The 26,338-nt window shown below is 37.6% G+C and overlaps 1 protein-coding gene across 8 annotated transcripts in view; it reads right to left on the reverse strand.

Annotated features, from left to right (window-relative positions):
- The window catches only part of DST (dystonin), a 294,261-nt gene that overhangs the window by 84,953 nt on the left and 182,970 nt on the right, over positions 1 to 26,338 (reverse strand). For 7 of the 8 annotated variants that reach the window (XM_036379365.2, XM_036379364.2, XM_036379363.2 and 4 more), the window contains 11 exons: positions 16,000 to 16,152; positions 14,285 to 14,518; positions 12,617 to 12,898; positions 10,348 to 10,893; positions 7,755 to 7,931; positions 4,954 to 5,077; positions 2,872 to 3,080; positions 2,286 to 2,603; positions 1,941 to 2,107; positions 1,243 to 1,399; positions 873 to 999 (listed from right to left, as the gene is read on the reverse strand). In XM_036379365.2, coding sequence (XP_036235258.1) covers positions 873 to 999; positions 1,243 to 1,399; positions 1,941 to 2,107; positions 2,286 to 2,603; positions 2,872 to 3,080; positions 4,954 to 5,077; positions 7,755 to 7,931; positions 10,348 to 10,893; positions 12,617 to 12,898; positions 14,285 to 14,518; positions 16,000 to 16,152 — 2,494 coding nt within the window. Of the gene's footprint in view, positions 1 to 872; positions 1,000 to 1,242; positions 1,400 to 1,940; positions 2,108 to 2,285; positions 2,604 to 2,871; positions 3,081 to 4,953; positions 5,078 to 7,754; positions 7,932 to 10,347; positions 10,894 to 12,616; positions 12,899 to 14,284; positions 14,519 to 15,999; positions 16,153 to 17,481; positions 17,716 to 18,732; positions 18,880 to 19,062; positions 19,279 to 19,434; positions 19,582 to 19,781; positions 25,329 to 26,338 lie in introns of all 8 variants that reach the window. The other variant, XM_036379370.2, reaches the window with a different exon arrangement.

Here is a 26,338-nt window from a genome sequence, read left to right on the forward strand (position 1 = left end):
GCCATTAAAATGCCCCAATGTCCTTGAACTATGTCTGGAATGATACTTGGCAGAATTACTGGTTTCTGTAAAACAAATTAATATTTAGCACTAGAGTAAAAAAAATAATGGAAATAGATTTGCTATCTTTAAATTATGATTGCCAGTAGAATTTAGCTGGTCTAGACAAAAAACACATTTTGGCCCAGGAAAATCATGCTGAGATACAAAATTGTTTCCCTTCTGTGCTGTTGTTTCAAATAAAATACTGACTAATTGTAATTATGATATCATGTTAGGATGAGTACATTTACCTAGGCTCATTTTTTATATAAACCATCTCCTCATTACCCTTCTAACAAAAACTCCACAACTCTGCAAACCTTTCTGTGTTTGCTTGGTGTCACAAAATAGCCTTTTGGCCATTAAACAGGCATCTTTGTGCAGGTACATCAGAGTTTGCCAAGCAAGATTTGTATTTCTCCTGCTTGCAGACTTGATGGATATGTGAAGCATCCAACAGTGATCAGAAAAAGGCAATTTCTCATTCTCTGAAGCTTTCTGGGATGAGGTGAAAGCAACTGTGAAATTGTCATTTTATTCCCTATCTGGGAATTACATAACAACTCTAGGACATGCTAAACTTTTACATCAGCACACTTTAACATTATTTTGGCAGAGTAAAACAATGAGAATGTGTGCTGAATTTCTACAGCAGCTAGACAGTTTAAATAGAAATAGCAAACAGTGGTCAGAAGAGACATGGCTAAGTGTTTTCTCACAAGCCATAATATTCAGAATGCTAATCCAAGGGTGAAACAATATCAATTTTTGTCCTGAAGGTTTTAAAAATTCTTGGAATGTTAGATTTACCTGATTATACAAAAGCATACCTGATTTGGCAACTGCTCTCAGTTTTGCAGGAGAAGTCACAGCAGTGATTAAGCTACACAGCAAGGTTCCTCTGCTATTCATTTTCTGCAGTTCAGGTGCCTTTAATGTCCATTCATCTTTTAAATTCTGGTCAAGAAAGACAGTAATTTGTTCATTACAAAACTGACTTCAAACTTAAGAGCATTAGGGTACAGAAAGGAACAACTTTGCTGCTTGGGAATCTATTGCACACTTACAAAAGTAAACGGGAATGTAAATGCAGACCCCTAGTCCCAATTACCGTGACTGCTTACACCTTAAACCTGTATTTCAATATAAGTAATAGGTGTCTTATTTCCCTCAGCTAGATTTCACTTCTGCAAGGCTTACCAATGTATCTTCCAAAGGTTTCTTTAACTCCTCTGTATTCAGAGAGGGCTGTGCTGCTGGAATTCGTTCTGTCGTCTCTTTTATCCATTTCTTTAATGATTCTACAAGGAGCTCAAAATCATCCATTTGTTTTTGACAAGATGATACATCCTCTTCTCTAGACAATTAAAGACAAAGAAATGACAGTTTTTCTTCCAAGAATTGATCAACACATATTATTAATCTGATACTACTATTCCTAAATTCAAAGTGTCAAAAAGCTAATTTTATGGATATAAGCAGAATGTGCAGAACCTAGTCTTACTGCAAAGGTAACTTCTATGAAATCTCTTACAATTTCTCCAGTTTCCCTTTGCAGCCTGATGCCAACTAGTACTCTAAAGCAATATATACAAGCAGCAATTTATGCTCTATCACAGAAGGGAAGAAGTAGGGTTTTCTTAAAATTGCCAACAATGCTGTGAATGTCACAAAATTTGAAAAACTACATATCTTTATGACATTTTTAGAGCTCTTGGGCCAGACAGACTAACTACAGACGCATTTTCAAATAGAATCTTTTCTTTCCAAGAAAAAAATCCCTTATTTACTCTGGTCAACTGCAATATCTTCAGATTGCATACAAAAGGATAGCAGTAATCCCAACATTCATACTGTGTTACGAGCCAAAATGGAAACACTTTGATTATCCAACTTACTTTTCTTTTATTGTCTCCTCTACCTCTTTGAATTTCTTTGACAAAGAATTTACTTTTTCTGATACCAGTGCTTTATCTCCAGGAAGAGCATGGAATGAAAGTTCTTCAAGGAGCTGCTTCAAAACTTCCAGATCCTTCTTGTGTTGTGCCAATTCTACACTAGCTTCCTGCAAAATAGGATTACATTCTTCATATTAGACTTTACCATCACTCGTTCAAAATTTAACTCTTGATTTTAGCTAACCAACCAATGCTGGGAAAAAAAACATGCCTTGTTTCTTATTCAATCACTTAGATGAGTTAGACTAAGAACCCACAACACATACAAATTGAATGCTACAGTACCTGCATGTATTGGGACACTTCACTGACATCCTTTCTTGGTGCCTCTGTCTCACTTAGAGCCCGGTTTTTCTCATCTAAAAATGACTGAAGTTTTGTTGAAAGACCTTCAAATAACTCCACTTTAGTCTTTAATTCCTCCATTTTCATAAGCTTCTCTCTATGCTTGTTACTTGCTTCAGAAAACCGTCCTGCGAGCTCACTCATTTTAGCTTGGAGTGTGGATGCAGTGGATGGATCTGCTGTTTCCATGAACTTCTTCACTTTTTCATTCATAGTGTTTATACTGCTTTGGCGGCCTGCAATGTCTTGTTCTAGCATCTGAAACATACAAGAACTACTTTGTATTACTTGCAACTAAATTTTAACAAGTGAAATTCATCTACTGTATAAAGCAACAAACCACTACACCTAGACCATTGGTGTAACTATTCCAGCTACAAAAATCCTTATGAGCGTTTCACTTCATACAACACTCCTCTTTAGTAAGTATTTTTAATCCATAAAAGGTGCCAACCTAAGATTTTAATTCTTTCTTTAAATCTGAACTATCAAACAACTGTTTCTTTTTTCAAAGAATGCTACTTACAATGCTTTTACTAATAATGTCCTGAATAGCAGCAGAATTCAAAGGTACTTGATCTTGTTCTTTAAGGCTCTTTTCAACTCCTTCCATCCAATCAAGCATTTCATCCAAACCATCCTGCACACTTAGGGATCGTGTCAGAGTTACTTGAAGCTTCTCATTCCTTTCATTCACAGATTTGGACAAATTGTCATATCTTTCCACGATATCATCTGATAAAGAGAAGATAGATTTCAATTTATTCTTCTAGCCAAACTAAGCCTTTAGCTTACTTCACCAGCACTCACCAGTTGAGTCAAAAATTGTCATGTTAGAATGAAGAAAAAAAAAGTCAGCTTTAGTCAGTAAAAACAGGGAAGCAAAGACCAACAACTTCAAACAGAGCCAAGACACACACTGGACAAGGGAAATGAGGGAGTAGCATACAGCTGTAGCACCTAGTGTTAGAAACTGGTTTCCATGTAGCTCTAGCTTAAGACAGCTGTTGACTGTTCCCAAGAAATAAAATAACAGAGTATTAAGACAGGTCTTCTACAATCATGTCTCTTATGTTACCGTGAGATCTGAGAGGTTCTTTCAGATGGTTCTTCGTTACACATCCAACACTTTCAAAATAACTTTCTGAAAGCTACAAGCTCCATGTACCTCCTATAGAGTTTTATCACCAACTCCAAAGAGTCAAGCCACCGTTGTTCTATTTTGTTGTTCTGCAAGTTACTTACGGGATTCTATGGAGAGATAGCTGGGTGATACACACAGAGCATCTTCAAACTTCAGACAGTGACAGTGAATGTCATGCTGTGCTACTTCTCACAATTGATAGGTAAAGAGTATTAGGCGTAGGTGGTAAAGTTTTGGTGGTGGTAGGGGTTTGTTAGTGACAGGGTTTGTTAGTGTTTTGGCTCATGTGAGAGGAGGTCAAGGGCTGCCCCATGGAAGACACAGATGGTTCCAGCCAACTCCAGCTGACCCATCACAGGGCACAGCTGAGCTCCTCAGCCAAACTGGTGGTGCCACTGGAAAAATGCATTTAAGAAAATGGAAAACACTACATGCGACTGAGAAATGAGGGGAAAGGAAGTATGAAAACAGCCCAGCAGACATGAAGGTCAGAGAAGAAAGAGGGATGCTCCAGGTGCTGGAGCAGAGATTGCCCTGAAGCCTGTGGAGGACAGGAGCAGATAACCACACTGCAGCACATAGAGGACCCAGGCTAGAGGAGGTGGATATTTACTGAAGGAAATGCAGCCTACATCCACAGGGGAACAATATTAGCCTCAAAGATTTCAGCCTGTGGAGAGGTCCCTCACCAGAGCAGGGGAAATGTGTGAGGAGGAAGCAGCAGCAGAGAAATTACAAACTGACCACCAGCACCCAATTTCACATCCACACTGCACTGTTTGGCAGGGAGGGAGGGGGACCAGTTGGGAAGGAAGGAGTGATGGTGAACCTGGAAAAAAGAGTGGGGTGGAGGATAGTGTTGATGCAATTTGTCTGTTTTGCATTTCCCAAAACTGTTTTATTTGGCAATAAATGAAAGTTAATTTTCACCAAGTCAAGTCTATTTTGCCCATGGCAGTAAAAAGTGAGTGATCTCTCCATCTTTATATCAACCTGTGGGCTTTTCTATCTTAATTTTTACCCCATCCACTTGAGCAAGGGGAGTGAGAGAGAAGGTGGGTGGGCATCTGGCAGCTCACCAAAGTCAACCCCTTCATAGACAGTTTCTTAAAATTAGAAGGAAGTAATTCCTAAGCTAAGCAAACTTCAAATAACTGCTTGTAAACAGGCTCCTTGGAGTCATTTTTCTCTGGAGAATTTATGATCCTCAGCAAATCACTACCTCTGCTCAGCAATCCCTATTTCTGTAAAAAGAAAAAAATGAAATGACAGTGAAAAGCATATGGATCCATCAATGAGAGAGACCAACAATAAAATTACTGTGTTGTAATGACTTATGACTCAACAAAACATGGACTTGAACAGTGACATAAGAATATGGAAGCTCTGTAAATTTTCTCTTCCAGAACATGCATGCAGATACAAGTGATAAAAAGGAGGCTTTAAGAAAAGCAAATATTTTACCCAGTGTTTTCTGAATCTCATCTTTGTCTGGTGTCAACTCTCCCCTTGTGTCCAATAACACTTCAGCAGCTTTTTTCAGTTTTTCTACAGCAATTTGGTGGTTAGACACTTGTCCCTGAAGAACCTGTAAAATTCCACTATTGTCAGTTATGCTTTTCAGTACAGTTTACATTTTTACATATACTTTTAAATGTACATATTCACATAAGCAAGACTTGAGATACATCACAGAACCTAAGCTCAGTGCTTGGAATAAACTAAGTCAATTCGTGACCTCTCTTAAGAAAAATCCTGACCAGTGGTTATGGCTGCTGTTAACCTTCTGGCCCTTGTTTTAGGTCATGCACCATCTTTTTTACCTTATGTTTTAGAATACTTGTCTGACCCAACTTATTTCTTGTATGTAACTTCAAATGTGTCTTTTGATTAATTGTTTCTAAAGGCCCTTTGTATAGACTATTATAAACACATTTTTCAACTCAGCATCTAAGAACAATTCAGAGGGAAAAGCACACAATCAACAGCAGCAGTTACACATTCAGCTGCAGTGGTATTGACACAGGATCAGGCTGATATTGTAGCACAAACAGGAATAGCTTGAAACAAGATGATTGCCTTCACAGCCAGGGCCCCCTGAAGCAGTGTGGCTGAATTTTGCCTGGGTTTGTCCATCTCATCAAGGAACACAAGTTCAGAGACTAGCCCAGCCATTATTTTCTCCAGAGTCAACATAATAAACAGTAAGGCTGAATCAATTTCTAGTGGTTCTTTCTCTCTAGTGTGTAAGAGTACTTAAGGGTAAATAATCTTTAAATTATTTCAGACCTCTGTGCTAGTGTTTGTTTTGATTCACTTGAAACTTATAGAAGTCTAAAATGAAGGGACATCTCATTTAGTTGTTGATATTCATTCATACTCAATGAATATATGAATGAAAAGGTAATCCTATGTGTCCTGCCAGCACAAAGAAGTCTTGTCAGTGCATTCAGCACTGGTACCCAAAGCATAAGAGTGTGCCAGAGCACAGTGCATCATCTTGCTGATCCATTTGACACAATGAGTCTCCAAGAGATCTGAAGAGGCTTAGGCTAGCTTGTGCAGAAGGAAAAAAATAAAAAATAAAAAAAAGAAAGAGAGAAAGAAAGAAAAAGATGTACCAGAAAACCTTGTATGCTAACAGAAGGCAAGCAAGCTGATGCCAGAGGCAGTGAAGAATATTCTGCAGAACAGTTAATCCTCATAAAAAGATTAGACCTCACCATGCTGCCAAGGCCTGTGTCTAGCTGGATTATCAGCTGCATGTGTTGGCTACAAGGGACAGCTTTAACTTGCAACACCTGACTTCCTCAAAATACTCTTTGTTTTGCTTTCATTAATTGGCTTGCTTTCTTCAGCCTCCTGCATTTTTCTCTTCCTTTGAATCTTTTGACATTTTGTACCCTCTCCCTTCTTCTCGACTCACAGCCATTGAGTGCTCTTTTGTGTGGCAAGTAATCCATGTAGACATTTCATAAAAAGAACCCTAGCACTCACTCCTTTTGTATTACATCCATGAAAATTTGCATTATAGAGAATATAATTCATTTTGGCATAAGGAACAAAAAGTTTAAATGAAGCTTCAAATTGTAATTGGTTTTATTGCTACTCTTTCAGGGCTTGGAAGCACAAATGTACCTAAACATTCAATTGTTAGGAGTTCACAAATTACACTTTTAATTTTGTTGTCTTAAACACAGCTGTGATTTGTCTCCTTTTCTTGTCATGCACCAAAGTTCTGGGCATTTCCAATGGCCAATTTGAAAGACACCATAGATAAAGGGAACTACTGCTCAGGCTGATATGAGGGAAATGGTTAAAGCATGCATTTTCCAATAGCCATTGACTATGATTTTTCAATAATAAATGTGTCTATGATTTTTCAATAGTAAATGTGTCTGACCTGCACTGATACTTAACCAAGCACAGACTAAACAGTGAGGAAGTGCCTGATGATTAGTTTTGCTCACTAAAAAACAAATAATCTTGCATTTTTTTATAGTATGTGTTTATGAAAATATAATAGTCAGTTCAAAGATGAAGACTGTATGGAACTTTATATTACTTACCATATACTTGGCTTCCTAAAGCCTTCTCCAGACCTACACTTTATACTGATATCCAGAGTTTTACTTTCACAAGCTCTATCACTAACTTGTCTTGCCTATACTAGGATTTACATGAAGTCACCAGTTCCATCCTCAGGGGCAAAAAAATAAAAAACACTTTTTCTGTGCAACACAAATTATGTTAAATTCACTCTCTGCAGGGTATATAGCACTGGGTGAAACTGAAACAGGCAGACAGACTACTCACATCACACTGTTCACTTGGTATGAGCCGTTTCATAATGAAGTAACACACAAATGTGAACAGAAAAAAAGTCAAGAGTTACAGACAACAATCAAATGGACTTCTCTATCTGGAACCCTATCCAAGCCTTATTCTGACAGCAAACCATAATCACTAAATCCTTTCTTAGTTCAAAAACTTTCCAGATTTCACCCTATCATTTGCTAAGAGATAGAAAACACATCTTGCTTTCACCACTGCTAATGGCATCTTGGTACCCCATTTTTTTTCACCCATTGCTTTTCAGATATTGCTCTGGACAGGCAAATTTCAGAACCATAGAAGCTGTATGCCCCCATGCAAGACAAGAATTTGGCCTGCAGCCACTTGGATTATATTAGATCATCCTGTTTTCCAGAAAAAAAACAGTTCCTTTTAGGACAAAAGTGCTGCTGCATTTCAAAGCTTTTCACCTTGGTTTCTTCAAGTTGTCTTTGGAGATTTTTGGGATCCACTGCAATTGGCTCTGATAGTTGTTTATTCACAGCTATTTCAGAGGCCTGGAGACCTGACAAAAGTCCAGATGAGGCATCTTCATAATGCTGGTATTTATCCACCAGGTCTTTAAGGTTATTTCCAAGGATGCTACACTAAAAGAGTAAAAAAGGAACAAGCAAATATGCAGGCATTAACTGCATGCTGCATTTCATACCAATCTCAAAGTTATACATTCATTCCTGTTGTACTGCATTATTTTTTCCTGCCATCATTTCACTAACTGATTTTTAAACTAAGACATGACAGCTGGACAGGCTATGCAGGTCTTTCTAGTTTGTGTTCCTAAAGGATGATTTAGGATTAAACCAGTGATGCAGGTGCACAACTGGAATCTTATTTGCTGTAATAGAATAGGAAAAACTTCAGGAATAATGTTTGATTCAGCAATATAAAGATTCTTTATCAGAAATCTGGTAGAAAAAATGTAGAAAGCAAGTGGAAAATAGAAATGTAGAAAGCCACCAGAAGCTAGAAATTTTTTTTAAATCAGGAGAGATATGTATGCTCATTAAAATACAGACAGTGGAGTACTTTTTTCATAACTACCTTACCTGCATAGTGAATCCAAAGTGATATGGCCTGGTATTGGGCATAGGCTTTGTTTTATTCACTTAAAAATGTCATCTGAACAAGATGCTATTAATCCTATATGTTAGCATGCCCCAAAATTTACAGCAAATTGTCACATAAAAAAGTCAGTGAAACTCTTTCAGACTTTCTGGAGATGGTTTCACAAGCAAAATCTGATTGCATGAAGTCATAATATTTATGAACAGTTACATTAAATATTTATATTCTGAACCTTCCAGAGACTGTATTTTAATATTCACAAATGATACTTGGTCTCCATCTGGTGGGCAGACATAGAACATGCTTATTTATATAACCAGTTAACCAAGAACTGGCTTCAGGATTCCTTCAACATACAAGCCTATAAAATCATGTCTCACACATGTGCAAATACATTTATATAAAATTAAAGCAATCTAAGAATTTATTAAAAGCAAGAAACGTTTACAAAAGGCAAAAAAGATTACTACCAATTCATTTACAGCTTGGAAAATCTCACTAATTGTGGACAATCTCACTTTTTAGAATTCTGTCCTTAAAGACACAAAAGGTCTACTTTGTTCTGCATATTTATTGTCAAATATTAAAAGCATGTCTCTTATAACCCTGCTAAATGTATATATGGAAAAGATAGAATTTGGAAAATTGACAAATAAAGCTGCAGGGATTTTTATGTGCATAGAAATTAGCTCTCTGAAAATTTTGCTATGAAATCTTTACATTCATACTCAAAGCAATTCAATAAACCAACTGGAGAAATCTAATATGTCAATAGATTTGTCAATTTAGCTGCTCTATTCATACCATTTAAGCAGGAAAGGGAAAATGAGCTTCTGTAAATGAGCAGCTGTCTTGACAAAACAAGAAAACAAGTTTTACACTACTTTTTTAACCATGTAATCAAATGCATGCCTTTATAGAATTTACATTTGTGAGCATGAAAACCTTAAAGAGATAAAAATTTCCAGATAAACATGGCCACTGTTGTAGATCAACACTGTACCCAGTGGACATAGAAGCTCTAAAGAGTTTGAACCCATGATCTTAGAAAAATATGAAATAGCACGAGTCAAAGGCTACTGACAGCAACTCTCTCTTCAATGGTTCAATTAATAATTATCTCAAAAGTTTACAGTTCTGGGATATTATCAATATTGAACAACACTTGGCTTTTTTAAAACAGCTGGAAATTGGCATGTGAGACTAATTGGTGGTGGTTTTCTAGTTCTATCAGGCAGATTCCATATGTGAACCTGGCACAGAGAGCTAGATTATCTTCCCTCTCTAAGGTACATGGGGGATTTTGTACTGCTAATCACTCATTAGTTAGACACTAATCTGATATTGTTAAGGATAAAATGTTTACTTGGCAGAGCAGTGGAAAATAATTACTGTCCTTAAATCATTAAGTTCTTTCATGCTAGTGCTGACAACGAAGGTCGCATCAGGACAAATTATTTCAGGATACAAATTATAACTGAAACTTTACATGCTATATTTAGTATAGTCTCTCTCTTTTTACACTCATTTTATTAGTAGGGAGCCAAGTAAATAAGCAGCTGTGGGAAATATTGCAAGTAACATAAAGTAATATTATCCATTTGTGAAAGTATTACAATTTCTTTCCATCCCAAAACATTACTCAAGGCATTCTGAGCTGCCACAGTCTCAGAGGCTGTTTAAGCCTGGAAAGAAGAATGGAGAACTCTGGTCTCATTTCTTCCTTATAACACAAAGTAGAAAGTATCATTCATTAAGACCTGTAATTGTCTGACACTTAACTAAAGTAGATCTGGAAAAGCATCTTGTTCTGTTATCTAACTCCAAGAAACAAAGAATTTAGAACTTCTCACAGTGTTTGTTTCATCAACTACCTCCTGCCTACACAAACTAAATCAATTACAGCAGTCATTCCTATTCAGTATAAATAGAGCTTACCTTAGTATAGAGAGATTTGAAGCGATCTGAAGCTCTATCCAGTTTGTTCTGCACTTCAGCATACGTAGCTGAAGTATCAATGCCATCTTTGTCAACCTTCACACCATCTCTTTTGCTACATGACCTCGCAGCATCCAAAACTCTTTGTCCAGAAATTGTGATATAGCGTAAATCACCTTTGTGAGATATAACATCTTCTGAGAAACTCTTCTGCCTCTTCAGTTTGACCATAATACCACTGAAGTCAGAAGCCCCTGCCTCCAAATTGTCAAGTTCTTGTTCTGCCTGCTGCAGCCACGTTTCAAATTCACTATAGTCTGCATCAAATTTCTCCAATTCTTCCCTCAGAGAATGGGTCAATTTCATTTTTCGTTCTGATTCAGCCAAAGCAGTCTCATACTGAGCCTTCAGCTCTTTCATGTTCCTTTGCATCTTGTCCTTTTCTTCAGGGGTAAGGTAATGCCCTTGCTTCTCAAGCAGTGCTTGAGCAGACTGAGTTGCTACTATGATAGCCTGCTGCTGTGAAATAATTTTCTCATGTTGAGCCTACAAATAAAATAATAAATTACAACCAGCACCCTCTCACATGGTTCCTTAGTAAAGGACATGTAAAACAAAGACCATCAAAATGATAAAAGGCTTTTCTAATGTTAATATTGTTTATTATAAACCCTACATTTTGTCAGTAATTTCAGTGAAAGTGTGACTCTTAGTCACCATATTTCTGTGCAGTTAAAAAAAATTTACAAAATACTCAATGGTAATTTTTTTCCATATGGCCATGACCATATGGAAATGTTCAAGTATTGTTGCAACTCAACAATACCTAGATGCATATATCACACAAATATTTTCCCCTGAAATTCCAAAACACAACTTTGTAGAGCAAAACTAGTCTTTGTCAATCTCTTTAACGTTTTTCCTAACAAAATTAATTTGCTGATTACTTAGCATTTATGGTAGTGTACTTAGTGAAATCAAAATTTTCCTAATTCTTTGTCTCAAAATGGGGTTTAACAAATAAAACATTCAAAGGTAGGGCACTTTCCAAATCAAAACTCTCCATGTCCCAATACTTATATTGTAGCTACCATTACAGACAAGCAGACCTAAAGGAGTAAAAGCATCAAACATAGTACAGATACTTTCTTGTTACACTCAGGGAACAAAAATTATTACTTGGGTTTTGAAATTGCATTTTTTCAAAATCAAGAGCCATGATTCTTATCAAATATAGTTAGTTATAAAACAGGTCCAGCTGACATAAAAAATCAAGACACAATCTGTGCTTTCAAATTTTTCAATACTATAGAAATATTTAAGTCCAGGAACTAGTATTATATTCCAAATGAAAAGCATATTTCAAATAGATTCTTTCAAAAAATTCTTCACTCTTTAACGTCTCCCATGAAAAATAGCTATGTAAAATAAACAGGATGCTTTTCTTCCATGACTACAGTGGCCAATTACTTTGTAGGCACTAGGCACAGAAATTAACTGTCAAAAAAATAGAAGTAAAAATATCATGTATACAAAACCCAATAATAACCCTATTTTCTCAGGTTGCTTTTGGGTTTTTTTTAATTAAAAAGAAAATCCAAAATACTATCAGCTACAAGCATAATAATTTTCTTTAAGGTGGCAATCAACTCACACCTAAAGGTTCTTGGTTTCTCAGCTGTAAGTCAGCAAACGAAACTAAAGTCTTATTATTTTAAACGCTTCCAATTTACCAGGAAAATATATTTTTAAAATGCTGCACTGTAATTTTATGTAACTGACTCTTCTGAAGCCTTGAAACACTGCTGTGTTAAAGTTGTAGGAAATGAAAACTATAATTTCAGTAAACTATTATTTGCAGCAATTTGCAATCTGTAGTCACAAGGGATTAAAAGGGGATGAATCATCTAGGTATCACAAAGATTTTTGAAAAATTCACATAAAGAGAATGAATTTATATTGCTACTTTCTGCATTTTGTTCGCCGGCACCAATTTTTTCACTACAAAAAATAATAGACTCACCACAAAGATTCTTTACATTTACCTTGCAGAATGTGTCCTTTCTCTTATTTTGTAGGAAACAACTACAGTAGTAGCAAAAAAGTGACAAATGTGCAATACATTCTAACTACTGAAATCCCTAGCACTGTGTATTATTATCTTCCTAGTACTTGCTCCAAAGCCTATGACAGACAGGATGAGATTGAGTTCACTTGTGTTGAATAAGGTGTGATACATCTAAATGCTGAATAAACCCAGGAACAATACCTTGACTTTCTGATACTGCTGGTTCAGATTATCATCTATGCTTTTCACAAGTCCATCCACCTGAGTTTCAATGTCTTGCTGCATTTCCAGCAGATTCCCATTGACATCATCCTCCTCTCCTTCCAAAACTTTCACATCTCCTTCTTCAAAGTGTGTTCCATTCTGTTCTATCACTTGCTTAAATTTCCGGCCATGCTCCGCTTCTTTATCCACATTTGATAACCAATCCAAAAGGTTTTCTATGGTATTTTTACTTTCTTCCAGCTGTTCTATGGCTGCAACCTGAGTTGAAATTTAAGAGTTTCAATATAGAAATCTTCTTTAAAGATCACAAAATATCAAATAAATATACCAATAAACCATTTACAATACATTAACATCAAAGAAAATGTTTGATTGATATAATGGTTGCTGTTTATTTTAGAAGGGAATAAACCAACAGTTCATTAGTTACCCAAATGAAATATGACATGAACCTCTCCACAATTTAGCAATATCTATTGAGTTTGCTTGGCCAGGTTTTGGAATCAGGGGGGCTGCAGGGGTGGCTTGGCTTCTCTGAGAAGCTGCCAGAAGCTTCCTTCATGTCCAACAGACCCAAAGCCAACTAGCTCCAGCATGGACCCACCACTTGCTAAGGCCAAGCCCATCAGCAGTGGTGGTAGCAACTCTGGGATCATATAGCAATAGGGTAAAAAAAAAGCATGAAAAACATCAGCCTGAAGAGAGGGGTGAGAATATCTGAGAGGAACAGCCCTGCAGACCCCAAGGTCAGTGCAGAAGGAGGAGCAGGAGGTGCTCCAGGTGCCAGAGCTGAGATTCCCCTGCAGCCCCTGGTGCAGCCCATGGTGAAGCAGCTGTGCCCCTGCAGCCCATGGAGGGCCACCTGCAGCCCATGGGGATCCAGAGGATGCAGAGATCCACCTGCAGCCCCAGGAAGACCCCACTCCAGAGCACATGGATGACCAAAGGGAGCTGTGACCCTGTGGGAAGCCCACACTCAAGCAGGCTTGTGACACAACTTGTGACCCCGTGGGGTCATTCCACATACTGGAACAGTGTGCCTGAAGGACTTCACCCCATGGAAGGGACCCCACTGGAGCCCTTGGGAAGGACTCATGTTGGAGAAGTTCATAAAGGACTGACTCCTGTGTCAGGACCCCACTCCTGTGTCCAGGACTCCACATTGTGGACCCCACACTGGAGCACAGGAAGAGTGTGAGGAGTTGTCTCCTTGAGGAGGAAGGAATGGCAGAGACAATGTGTGATGAACTGACCACAACCCACTTTCCCCATCCCCCTGGTGGAATGAGGTAGGAATGAGGGAGAGAACTCCAGAGCTGAGCTCAGGAACAAGGCAGAGGTGGAGGGAAGGTATCTTTAAGATTTAGTTTTTATTTCTCATTATCCTGTTCTGATTTGATTGGTAATAAAATAATTTCCTCAAGTCAAGCCTGTTCTGCCTGTGACAGCAGCTGTGAGTGATGTCTCCCTGCCCTTATCTCAACCCACAAGCCTTTCATTAAATTTTCTCTCCCTGTTCAGGTGAGGAAGGAAGTGATGGAATGGCTTTTTGGCATCCAGACAAGGTCAACCCACCAAACAGTAAGTTTCACGACTAATATCATAAGACATGAAATAGGTTTGAATAAAGGGTTGCCTAAAAACCTTTTCTGTTTCCTGCTTAATTGCTGTTGTCATAGCTTTATCCAGTTCTTTTTTGGACTCTTCTGCCTTCTGGCTAAGGAGCAAACACTTTGTCTTAGCTTCATTTAGTTTCTGTTCCAGAACAGTCTTGTCTTCTTGTGACAACTTTTCTCCATTCTCTTTCAAGAAGGCTTCAGTATTTTTCACAATCTCTGCCAGTGTCTGGGCACTTGTTCTCATGTCTTTTTGGATCTCCTTTTGATAAAAAAGAAAGGAAACAGGAGTAAGTAAATTATTCATAAGATCTTTCCAATTAACTTTATTAAACTATCTCTCTTCTAGGTGTAAGCACCACACTGGTTCCTGCCTAGCTGCACATGATACATTAATAAATTGCAGACAATTATTAAAATCAAAGGCAAACATCTGACAATGTTGTTGCAGCTCAATCGAACTTTTTTTTTTAATTGCAAATCTGTTTGCTTACAGTCCTATTCAGACTGAGCCCACTTTTTTCCCCTTAACAGTTTAATATTGTGTTTGCACATGTGCAGAACATATATTTATTTTATTAGAAATCAAGGCTCAAGTAAATCTGCTACACTGCAGTTAGTAAAGTGAGTCTCCTGACAAACTCTGGTCCATAACTATCCTAATGGAAAGCTGCTGAAAATAAAGCTGCTGTCTGAATAGAAGTCAGAAAACTGTAATCATCTTTCCTGGGTGAAAGTTTTCCCGGATTTCTTGGGTTTGTTCAGGCCAGAGATGGCATACAATTTTTTTTTCTTCTATTGTAATCAATCATAATATTTCAGTCTCTCAAGATTGTTTACTTCCATTGAATTTCACAGAGGACAGATCTTTAGTTTTAATTCACCCAAAGCAGTTTTCCTGGTCTGCCTTCCAATCATCTGAGAGGAGCTTTATTTGTAATGATTACACTGTTGAATACATTCTCCCAGGTACTGAAACAATGACATTTTTCACCTTCTTGTGCAGTGTATCAATCTTGGAGATGCAAGACAGAACATTTGATCCTCATTCTTGACCAGAGATTTTGCAGCAATTTTAGAATACAGCAGCTAAAAATGCAGCTCATTTTAACACTTCAGTCCTTTAGCTATCATAAACTCAATTTCTATCAGGACAGAGTAAAAGCTTAGAGATGACTGGATACAGCTGAAGAGCAAGGAAAGCAAGCCCGTTCAAAGGGGTTTGCTACATGAGGACACCAAAGAGATTGCAAGAAACATTAATATGAACCAGAATTCAAAACAAAGCAAGAGTGAAGCAATGGAAAGCCTCAGGAAAGAGAAAACATTGCAGAAAAAATTTTCAAAGTGCTGTGAACAGGAATAAACACTTCCTGATGCTCACTAAATTATTTTAGCACAATAAACGCGTGATTTTATCACATTCAACAGGAACAATCTTAAGCTAATATATTAACAAAATTCACACCTGCTTCAAGAGTGCTTCTTGAAATGTGTAGCACATACTCCCTATTCTAGTGTCTCCTCATTTGGAAGTTTCTCTTCTCCCACTGGCACACACTGGGGTTATTCACAAGCAGCAGTTTAAATGCATGCCACTAAGCCTTTACTTTTGGTAGGTCAAACGAATCTATTTTATTCTCTTCTCACATGACAAGCCTTGTTACTCAACAAAAGAGTCGAGTCACTCTCCTCTGCACTCAGCCCTCTTTAACTTCTCTGTTAGACTAGGACTGTGCCTACCTCCTGTTTGGTCTGGTATTGTTCCAGCTCAGCCTTGCTGTCTCCAATACCAAGGGACTGTCGCTGCCCAATGAGTCGATTTTCAGTCTGTGTAAGCAAATCACAGATCTCCTGCAGTTTCTCCTTGCACTCCTGCTGCCGTTCAGCCACGTCCTATATTAGAGCCAAGTACAATTGAACAATAAGAAAAAAATCCTCACTTCAGGAACCAACACTCTAATAGATATTAGAAATCTTTGAACATCAATTTTGCAAAGCAATTATTTTTCAAGTATGCTGTAAACATGATAGCAGTGGTACAAAGAGCAAGATGAACATACAGAAGTTATGGATAAACTTCAAATATGTTTTAAGTAAAAGAGACCATGTTTGATGGAATTGCCCAATAGAAGTCTGGCCATGCACATATGGGAAGGATGAAATCTCCAAACAGCAGGAGTGAAAATCCAGTCTCTTAACCACTTGAAACCTGTGATAAACACTATTAATTCTGAAAAAAAGGACATCAAAACAGAGGTTAGTTGTGAATGTGAGTTAGCTCTTTTTGGTATGCATAACATGTTACCTGAATAGAAACTGTGAACTTTTTAAGCAGTAGAGAAGAACAAAACATGCAAGCTCATTATTGTTACGAAGTCTTAGAAAAATTATCTGTGCCTTTCCTATACTCAATTTTATGCTTCTTTCACAAAATATAGTAGAAAGAAATGTTCTTGGAACGGCAAAATAATACAAAGTCTTCAGAATATTAAAGCACTTTTATTTACACATAAACCAGGGGCTGAAGTGGTGATTCTGAGTCCTACCAGTGCTTCTATGAAAGAAGAGGAGGTGCTGTTAACCTGCAACATCTTATCAGCCTCTTTTGACTCTACAAAGGCTGCTTGCACTTGCTGAAGAAGTAACTGGCCCAACTTGACTCACAGGTTTCCCAGTGCCCACACCTAGAACTGCAAGTACCTTGGCTGATTCACTCATATATTTGTCCCTCTAACCCATCTCAGTCAAAACAATCCATGCTACACGGATTTTAACAAATCTCGTTCTTGGACTAGAAAATCTAGAGAAAAGATCCCATAAGCAGATGACCTGGCAAATTCAAGAGAAAGAAAATGTTCAGCAAGACCAAAGTGTTATGGAATGGTGCAATAGCAAATTCAGTGATCAATATAGCTCAGATCAATTACTGATAGAGCTGCTGAAGAAACAACACTTGTGAGAAACCTCAAGTAAATTTCTCTCATTGATAGAAAGAGCAGACCTGTGTCTGTTCTCAATTTAATATGCTGTTTCTGTGAGTATAACAAAGAAAGACAAAAATGATAATTCACCAAATTTCATCAATATCATTTTTGTAGAGCTACAAATGTATCTGTAGTAAAAAGGGAAAAGATAGAAATACACTCAATATTGCATGCTGGTATAAAAATTCCTCATCCATAGACAGAAACATTCAGCACACATTTACACAGAAAGGCAAACCTTCTGATCACCCAGCTCTTGCACTGCCTGTAACTGAGTCTCTAAACTTTCCACTTGAGAAGTTACTGCTTCCTGTGCTTCCTGAAAAGATTTCTGGGTGGTATTTAAGAGCCTCAGTAGCTGTTTGCTCTGATTAGGAGAAAGATCTTCAGCATGTTCAGAAATGAAGAACTGAACATCAAAAGCAGTTGTCTCCAGTTGCATTTTTTTACAGCTGAGCTCTGCAGCACTGTTCTGTAAATGAAGTGAAGGGAATTACTAGCAAGAAAAATTGAGTACAAATAAACCACAAGTATGTCTACCATCTCTTCTCAGCCCTTATCCCAAAATGCTTTTGGCATACAATTTAGCCATGGAAAATCAAAATTCAGAATCATACTGCCATATTCAGGTATGACATTAGAACTTCCACATGGTTTGCCTCAGGACAGCTTGAGTCCAATGAATAAAATACGTGATCTTGTACATCTCTATTTCTTTGGCCTCTCATAGATTTTTGAAAAGTGACTGACCTTCAACTCTAAAAGATTTATGGCAGGTTAGATGTAACATTTCTAGGTGATATCTGGTCTGAAGATCCAGAAATTTTGAAATATATACTTGAAATCATTCCTATTCTTAACTCCACAGAAGGAATGTCACCATTTCTAGCAATGTGGCAAATTCTACCAGCAGCTACATACTGTGGAGCCCCTATGACCATACCATTTCTCTGGAACTCTATTTAAGCACATTAAAACAACTAAAATAGATTTTATTATTAATACATATAGAAGTATATGAACTTTACTAAAAATTTTATCTGCTTTGTTTGCCATTACTCATTTTATGGAGTGTGTAATGAAGAAACCTTTTTATCTTTTCCCATCTTGTGTTCTCACACAGAATTGACTTGGAAGACAATTAAACTTCAGTTAAATTCTGAACCCAATGCATAAAAATTCAATTTTAATCACTGAAATACTTGTATTATATATTAGATTTCTAAAAGGCTCAGATTTATTGCAACAAATGTAAGTACAACCAATAGCATTCTCAGTAATCCTAACTCTATGAAACTTTATTTGCAAGTGAAAAAGCAAATCAACAAGATTTTACTACTGGATTATCTAATTGTTGTCTTCTTAAGTAATTACTTCTAGTCCTCTCTTTAGGCCATAGAGGTTATTGAGAAGGAATAAAAAACCTAGCTAATAATTAATAATAAGGAGCTATATTGAAACATCAACACCTGCCATAAAGAGAACTTACTTTAAGTAGCTGTGAACTTTTCTTCATCTCTTCTATATCATTAGTATTCACTGTGAAGTCATTCATGATTTTATTTTTCTCTGTGATCCAGTCTGAAAATCTCTGCAGTTGGTTAAAAAGTTGCTGGTGTAATCCTGCAAGCTTAGACTAGAAAGGGAATTTGTATATTTATTTATGCTCCTGTAGTATACTCACATTTTCTACCATATTAAATTGAATCATACATGTATCTTTATACTAGGATAAAATAAAGAAAATCCAAATTCCTTTATTTTAGCCCAATTGCCTTGAAGAAAATCAAGGTAAAAACATACACTGCTAAAAACATACCATTTCCAAGTCAACAGCGCAGACTATTTGTTTTGCTCGTTTTGAAGATCTATCACAGACCTCCAAAAATGCTTCCTGCAAAGAGTCATAGCTTATCTTTAGCTCTTTAAGCTTCTCTTCTAGAATATCCCTGTTACAAGACTTTAAGAATTCTTCTGCCAGCTTCATGTCCTTTTTTAGGATAACTGCAAAGGTAGCCAGTCCTGATTCAAATGACTACAAAGAGAACACATCAAAAATGCTTTAAGCTACTAAACTAAAAATGTTCAAATCTGAATTGCTTTAATTACATTTTGAATCTCCCTTTTTAAACCTAAGGGCTATATTTAGCACCCATCACTGAAGTACAAGCATAAAGAACACTTTACTTACCTCTAGCTGTTCCAGTTCAGCTTTTAGTATTTCCAGGCTGTTACTAATAGGCTGCTGTTTATCTAGGTGGTTTTTCATATCTTGAAGCACTGCCAAATGTTCTTGCATTTTCTCTGTTAACTTTAAACATTGCTGTACTCCATCAAACTGAAAATGAGTTTTAAAAATAAGATTTTCCCAACTGACTTGAAAATAAGTAATAAAATTCCTTGGGTTTATTATGATTTATTTTAAATTTATAATCTAATTTTTCAACCATTTTTCCAGTTCAATTGTTCTCTCCACCACTTGGAAAGATCCATGCAATTCCACTAACACAGGACACTGAACACATTCTTGTTACTTACCATGCTAGTGGGGGTGTCTCCTATGACTGTTTCTTCTGTTTTCAAAGCAGGCTCAGTAAAGCCTTTGGACAGGCTTTCTGTCTTCCCATGCTCCTGATCACTTTCCCAAGTAGTGGTTCTGTTATATGCCAATGTTTTCTCTTCATCAATTTCTGATCCAAGCTCTGATTGTTCTGTTGAGGAAAGAGAATAAAGCCCATCTCCTTTGCCTTTACCCTCATGCTCTGTGGCAGGACCAGCAACCTGTGAGCTCCTAAGCAAACCATTTATCAGCTCCTCTAACTTGCTTGTACTTTCATCTCCAAGTGAGTTTTGAAAAATTTCCAGAAGTTCATTGGTAGCAAGCTTGGGAACAGGAGCTTTCATGTCTGTTTCACTCCTCCTTTCATCTGAATCAGCTGTCTTTTGCTTGCAGGATTCATGCTTCAGAATATCATGAAGAAGATCAGGACTTCTGCAATCTGGCCAAAGCAGTGAAGGAGCATCATTGTCCTTGGGCTCTGCACACAGTGTGGTGACCATTAATGCAGTTCTAACAGCATTGCTTATTTGCTTCAGATTTGACCCACTAGACATTTCACTCTCAAGCTGAGTGCTTCTAACCATTTTAAGTAAATTTTGCATTAAAGTTCTGGTATCAGAGTAATTTAGGGGCTCACCTTCCTGCTTGCAGTAAACCTGTCCCATTTTCAATTTCCTTTGTAATATACTCTGTAAGTCTTCCATTAGTGTGTCAGACACATCTGCTGATTGTGAAATACCTTCCTTTACTTGAAAATCTTTGCAGGGTACCATTTCTTTTTGCAATGACTCCATGGACATTTGTTTTTTGAAACCATTTCCAAGGGAGGAAGTGTCACTGACCATGACATTTTCTCCTTTTGTGTTTTTCAGCATCTCATGTTTGTTCTGGGCACCGTAATTCAACTTAGTCCCCATGCTACTCAGAATTGCAGAAGAAACATCAGTGGTATGGGTATGTCTCCCAATAGGTTGCACTTCACTTCCATCTCCTAACTCTTTGGCATCCTCAATACTTCCTAAAGCATCTGGTTTTGTGGGGGAAATTTCACTATCACTGCTGCTTTTGTTTTCTGGAATGTCTTTCAGAACATTGTCGGTATTTTGACAGTTAAGCCTCTCTGTTTCTTTAGTTATGCTAATCTCCTTTGGTTTCACTGTATCAGGTGGAGGAAAAGAGTAAGTGTTACATTCACTTGAATGCATTTCTTCCATATTTAGCAGAAAATCCTTTTCATTTTGTATACCTTTTCCCCCTCTTTCCATGTCCTCAAAAAAGAATTCAATTTCACTGAGTTCTGAATGGCCACCTTCTTTTATGCATGTTGTATGTTGTTTTAAAGAAGAAGAAATGTTATCACCTCTCTTAAATTCATCTGATCTTGCCCCTTGAATGTCAAGAAAACCTTGATCAACATTTACTTTTTCTTTACTTGCAGCAGGAGTTTCTCTAGCAGCTTTAATTACTGTTGCATCAAATATTTCCCCAAGATTTTCCATCTGAATGGGACTATTACTTAGTCCCATGACATCACATTCCTCCATAATATTTACTCTATTTTTATTTTCTGTAAGAATTTCAAAACCTCTTTCTATTTGACTATGCTTCCAACTGGTGTCTGGATGTGTTGGGTCCCTAAGTGAACTATTATCACTCACATAAGGAGTATCTGTAAGGAATTTATTGTCCATTTGGGATGAGCTTTCCTTTAGCTGGTCCATATGATTTAATACTTTTTCCTCTGCAAGCAGTGCCTCTCTCTGTCTTTGTCCATGATTTGAATCTAACATTGGCATGGTATTATTGTCTTCATTCATGCTATCAATAAAGCATTCTGAGAGAAGCAAATTTGTCCAGGTACTTTGGTCATCATCAGCTTGCTGTAGGTAGGCTGTCACACTAATGTCAGATTTCACAGTACCATCAAGAAGCTGAGAACCTGGAACCCTAAACTGTGTTTCATTATTCTCCTCACTCTTTGTGGACACCCATTTAGTGTCAAAGGTATTTTCAGACTGAATAGGCTCAGCAGGATCTTGTGGCATGTGTTCACTTTTGACACAAGTCCCATATTCATCTTCTGTTTCCTGCTGTCTGGCTTCTTCACTGGTACATGAAAGACCAACATATCTTTCTTCAGAAATATTTGACATTGATTCACATATTACTGGGGATAGTTTTCCATTTTCATGGTTAGACTGGAATTGCAAAGTATATCCTGTCTTTTGGCCTAAAGAACAGCAGTAGTCATCAATATTCTGATTGTTTTCATTGCTCCTTTCTACATCTTCTACTGACATTACCAGCTGGTCACATTTACTTATACATTGATGATGTGAATCAAAAATATCCATTTCATCTTCACTGTCAGAATCAGTGTCAGAGTCATCATAACTATCATAATCCTCCTCATAATCTTCCCCCTCCTGTGTACCTTCAGATTCCTCCTCACACAGGTCACCTTTTGCTTTCATTTCAACTTCTTCATTCCTGTCTTGTACATCTGCTTCATACATATTCTGTAAATAGCTCATGCCTCCTTCCTTTGTTCCTTCACTCTCATCAGTAACTGATAACTCATGCTCCTTCTCTCCAAAACTCCCTTTTGTCCTTTCCCTTCCCTCAAGGGTTTTCTCCATAATTTTGGCACTTGCAGAAGCTATAGTTATGCTCTCAGGTTGCCCTTTCACATTCACATGAACATTCTCTCTAGCATTAGCTGAAAGTTCTTGAAAAGAGCTGTTCTCTTCTTTTAGGGTTATTCGACCACCTCTCTCCTCCAGAAAACCAAATGGAACTGATCTTCCAGCCAATTCTGGCTCTGGTATATCATCATCCCTCACCTGCAAGGTGTGAAACCCCTCATCACCTTGAGAAGTGTCAGAGGAATCATCATCATCAATTTGTGGAGTATCATAGACATCACTGTCATCATCATCACTTTGAGGTGTTTCATAGGCATCATCATCATCACCATCATCCAACTGAGAGCTGTCCTCTTCAGAGGCCACCTCACCACATCCTTGCTGCAAGCAGCTACTCTCAAGCTGTGGGATGCCATCACCCTCCTCTATTGATGAGTCAGAGCTACTGTCACACGGCAGTAACCTGTGGAATATAAGATCACTTTCTTCTTCTGTCAGCCTTTGTGCTCTGCTGTTACTGTCCCCCAGAGGTGGTCCATCGTGTGTGACAGTATCACCACCCAATGAAAGCCTATGCTGCATGTCTATGCTGTCCTCTAGACACAGTTTATTCTGAAAATCAGCACAATCCTCCAGGGATGGCCTTCCATGGATATAAAGACAGTCCTGTAGAGATGGACCTGCATACTCCTGAAGAAGTTGTGCACCATATCTGTCGTCTTCAAACTTTGGTGTGACACCACATTGACTAATCAATTCTTCTGGAAGTCTATATGCAGTGTCTGCAGTGATGGATGGATCAAGACTTCTCTGAAAATTATCTTTCTTGCTATTATCCAGTACCATTCTGCTACTGTCAGCTTGAAATATGGGAGGCCCATAGTCTGTGCACCTTTCCAGCTCCCTCCACGTTTCCTTATCTGACAAATCATTCATGCTCAAGGAATTTTGTAATGTTTTATCATTCATGTTTTCATTATCCAGACTGCCTCCCACACAAATCTCTTCTTTTGCTGTTTGTGATAAAAGTTTTGTATTTGAGTCATTTGGAGGATATCCTTCAATGTTACCTGAATTTGTCTGCTTACAGAGTTCTGTCCACTCAGAAACCTCCAAAAAATCCCTGAGTTCATTTCTCTTCATGGAATTTTGAGTGCTGCTCACTACATTTCTGAGTTCTGCAGGGGTAGTTAACTGCATCTCCTGTGTATATTCTGATTGCTCAGTACCAAGAATATTGCAAACATCTGGCCTGCACACATGGGGATATTCTTGTGAAGATATGTAATTCCCAAAATCACCACATTGATTACATATCCTGTTATTACCAGAGTTCTCAGCACCTGAAAGATCACCCTGAGCACTGTTTGCTGACTTTAGGTGAATTCCTTTTGAACTTACATATTTGTTACTAAACTCTATTTCTGACACACCAGCATCATACCCAGCACTATCACCTTCCAGCAACATACTGATGATTTCTTCCAGTTGTCCATCATATAATAAAAGTCTCTGTCCAGTGTTTGCATCCATATAACTATTTACCATCAGGTAAGACATGAATAGTTTCTTAGCTTCATCTAGATTATGACATACAGGGTCTTCTGTGCCAGAAACTTCATGTTCCCCCTCAGAGCCATAAAATACAGATGGCAGAAATTCATAAGTTGATAACCACTTTGCAGCATCTTTACAAAGGGACTTTAATTCTTCTACATTGGGCATTTTATCTGGTAAAGTCACATTGGTCAAAACAGATACAGTATTACTGTCTATAATCCCTGATTCTGCAGCCTTGTCAAGACTGATTATTTCACAAGTTTCTGGAATGTAAAGTGCAGCTATTTTCTTTCTATCATTCAGTATTTTGAATGCCAGCTCATTTGTAATCATATCTTGGTGCAAAGAAGTTGATACAGGGAATATTTCACCAGTGTGAGGCCAAATTAGTCCCACAAAGCCTCTCTGAGCTTCTAAGACCAGCAGAGCACTGGTAGCTGATATTAAGTTGCATTGCACAGCTTCATCAACAGTCAAGCGTTGTCCTGAATTTTGACAAAGGATTCCACCAGTCTGAACCTGACGTGTGAGGATCCCACAAGCAGTGTCCTGATCTATCATCCCTTGTCTCATGGCCTCTTCCACAGTCATTCGTTTCCCTGAGTCGGGGTCAATGATACCACCAGACATTAACTGAGCACCCAGCAGCCTGAACATTGTTTCCCTGTCAATGAGCCCTTCATGGGCTGCCCTCAAAATAGTTACCTTCCTTCCACATTTCAATACAATTCTCCCTTTTTCTTGTGGTTTCACAGGCAGGAGTCTTAACCCTGTTGCTTCATGTACTATGCTTCTATGAACCATCTGTTCAAGGGAAATTTTCTCAGCAGAGTTGGGATCTATGAGATCTTTACATGTATCTTGTCTTTCTAGGAGTTTGGAATATAACGTCGGAGAAATAAGATTTCTCTGGAAAGCATTCTGCAAAGACAGCTTTTCTCCAGTAGATGGCAAAATCAAATAACCACTTGAAAGCTCATTCTCAAGAATTTTAACAGCCAGATGTTCTGAAATCAGACCTTGTTCTAAAGATGAAACAACTGGAATATTTGCTAATGATGATTCTGAGATAAGCTTCTTTGCGTTACTTAATTCTTGCAGCTGCAACAGAATCTGCTCATCAATTAAGGCATGGGCTTTAGCTTCTTCCAAACCATAACACACTCCTAATTCTGGAGAAATTATTCCAGAAAGAATCAGCTGATTCTCAAGCAATCTAATTCCAGTGTCATAGTCAAGAAAACCTCTTAAAATAGACTGAAAGACTGAAAGGACTTCTCCAGTTGTTTGGTCAATGACACCAGCAATGACTTTATTCACCTAAAAGGGAATATAAAAGAATAATTATCATCCTTTTTGGATCATATGTTTAAAATATTCTTTTGATTTTGAATGTATGATAAGCATAAAAACATATACTTACCAGGCCTGGAGGAATGTTGTGAATGTTAGCAGCTCAAATGCACAAGTGATCTATGTCAGTCATTCAACAGCACACGATGTGATAAAAGATTTAAAACCAACATGCATCTGTGAATTGAAAACCTATGCTTTGCATACATAAATAGGGTTAGTTAAAGACAATAGAAGAAATGATTGCAGAGAGGGCAAATAGAACATATACCTGAAAGGCACATTTTCATGCTAAAAATGTCTGTGAAAGGTTAGAATATTTGGAAACAGTATGTGATTCAACACAACCATGCTATTCATGTTTACAGCATACAGCATTTCTGTATATACACTCAACCATATGGAATCAGATACTCCAGCACCAAATATTGCATTTAGTTCACATGGAAAGCATGAAGTCAGTTTGGCAACATTATTTGAACTCATTACACAGACTCTGCCTCTATATGTATATGAGAATACTCACTCTATATTTAAGACTAATATCCATTAGCAAATATACTCATAGTGTCTCAGAGAAAATTGTATTATGTTCTCCCATTTTCATACCCAGAAAAAAATTAGGAAAACCTGAAAGCAGATAATTTCTAGGATATTTCTGAGTAATATATGGGAGAGATTAACATGTTATTTTATGGTGTCATTATTGCAGCAGAAACGCAGACTTATCTAGCAGTCAAAGAATGGCTTTTAAGAGAAGAGTTAAGAGATGAATGATTTGCTTATCTTTCTTCATGCAAGGCACACATTATTAAGACTCTTCCAAAGAAGTTTGATGAATAGAATGCTCATGTGCACAGGTAAGGTCACATACAGTATTTCATAGCAAATACACAAAACCTTCAGTCAATTAAATATCTAGTCCTTCCACACACTGTTAATTGCAGCTTCTTCTTTTGCCTGATCATGTGTCATTT

The sequence above is a fragment of the Molothrus ater genome, chromosome 3, assembly GCF_012460135.2.
Source record: "Molothrus ater isolate BHLD 08-10-18 breed brown headed cowbird chromosome 3, BPBGC_Mater_1.1, whole genome shotgun sequence".
Taxonomy (NCBI): Eukaryota; Metazoa; Chordata; class Aves; order Passeriformes; family Icteridae; genus Molothrus; species Molothrus ater.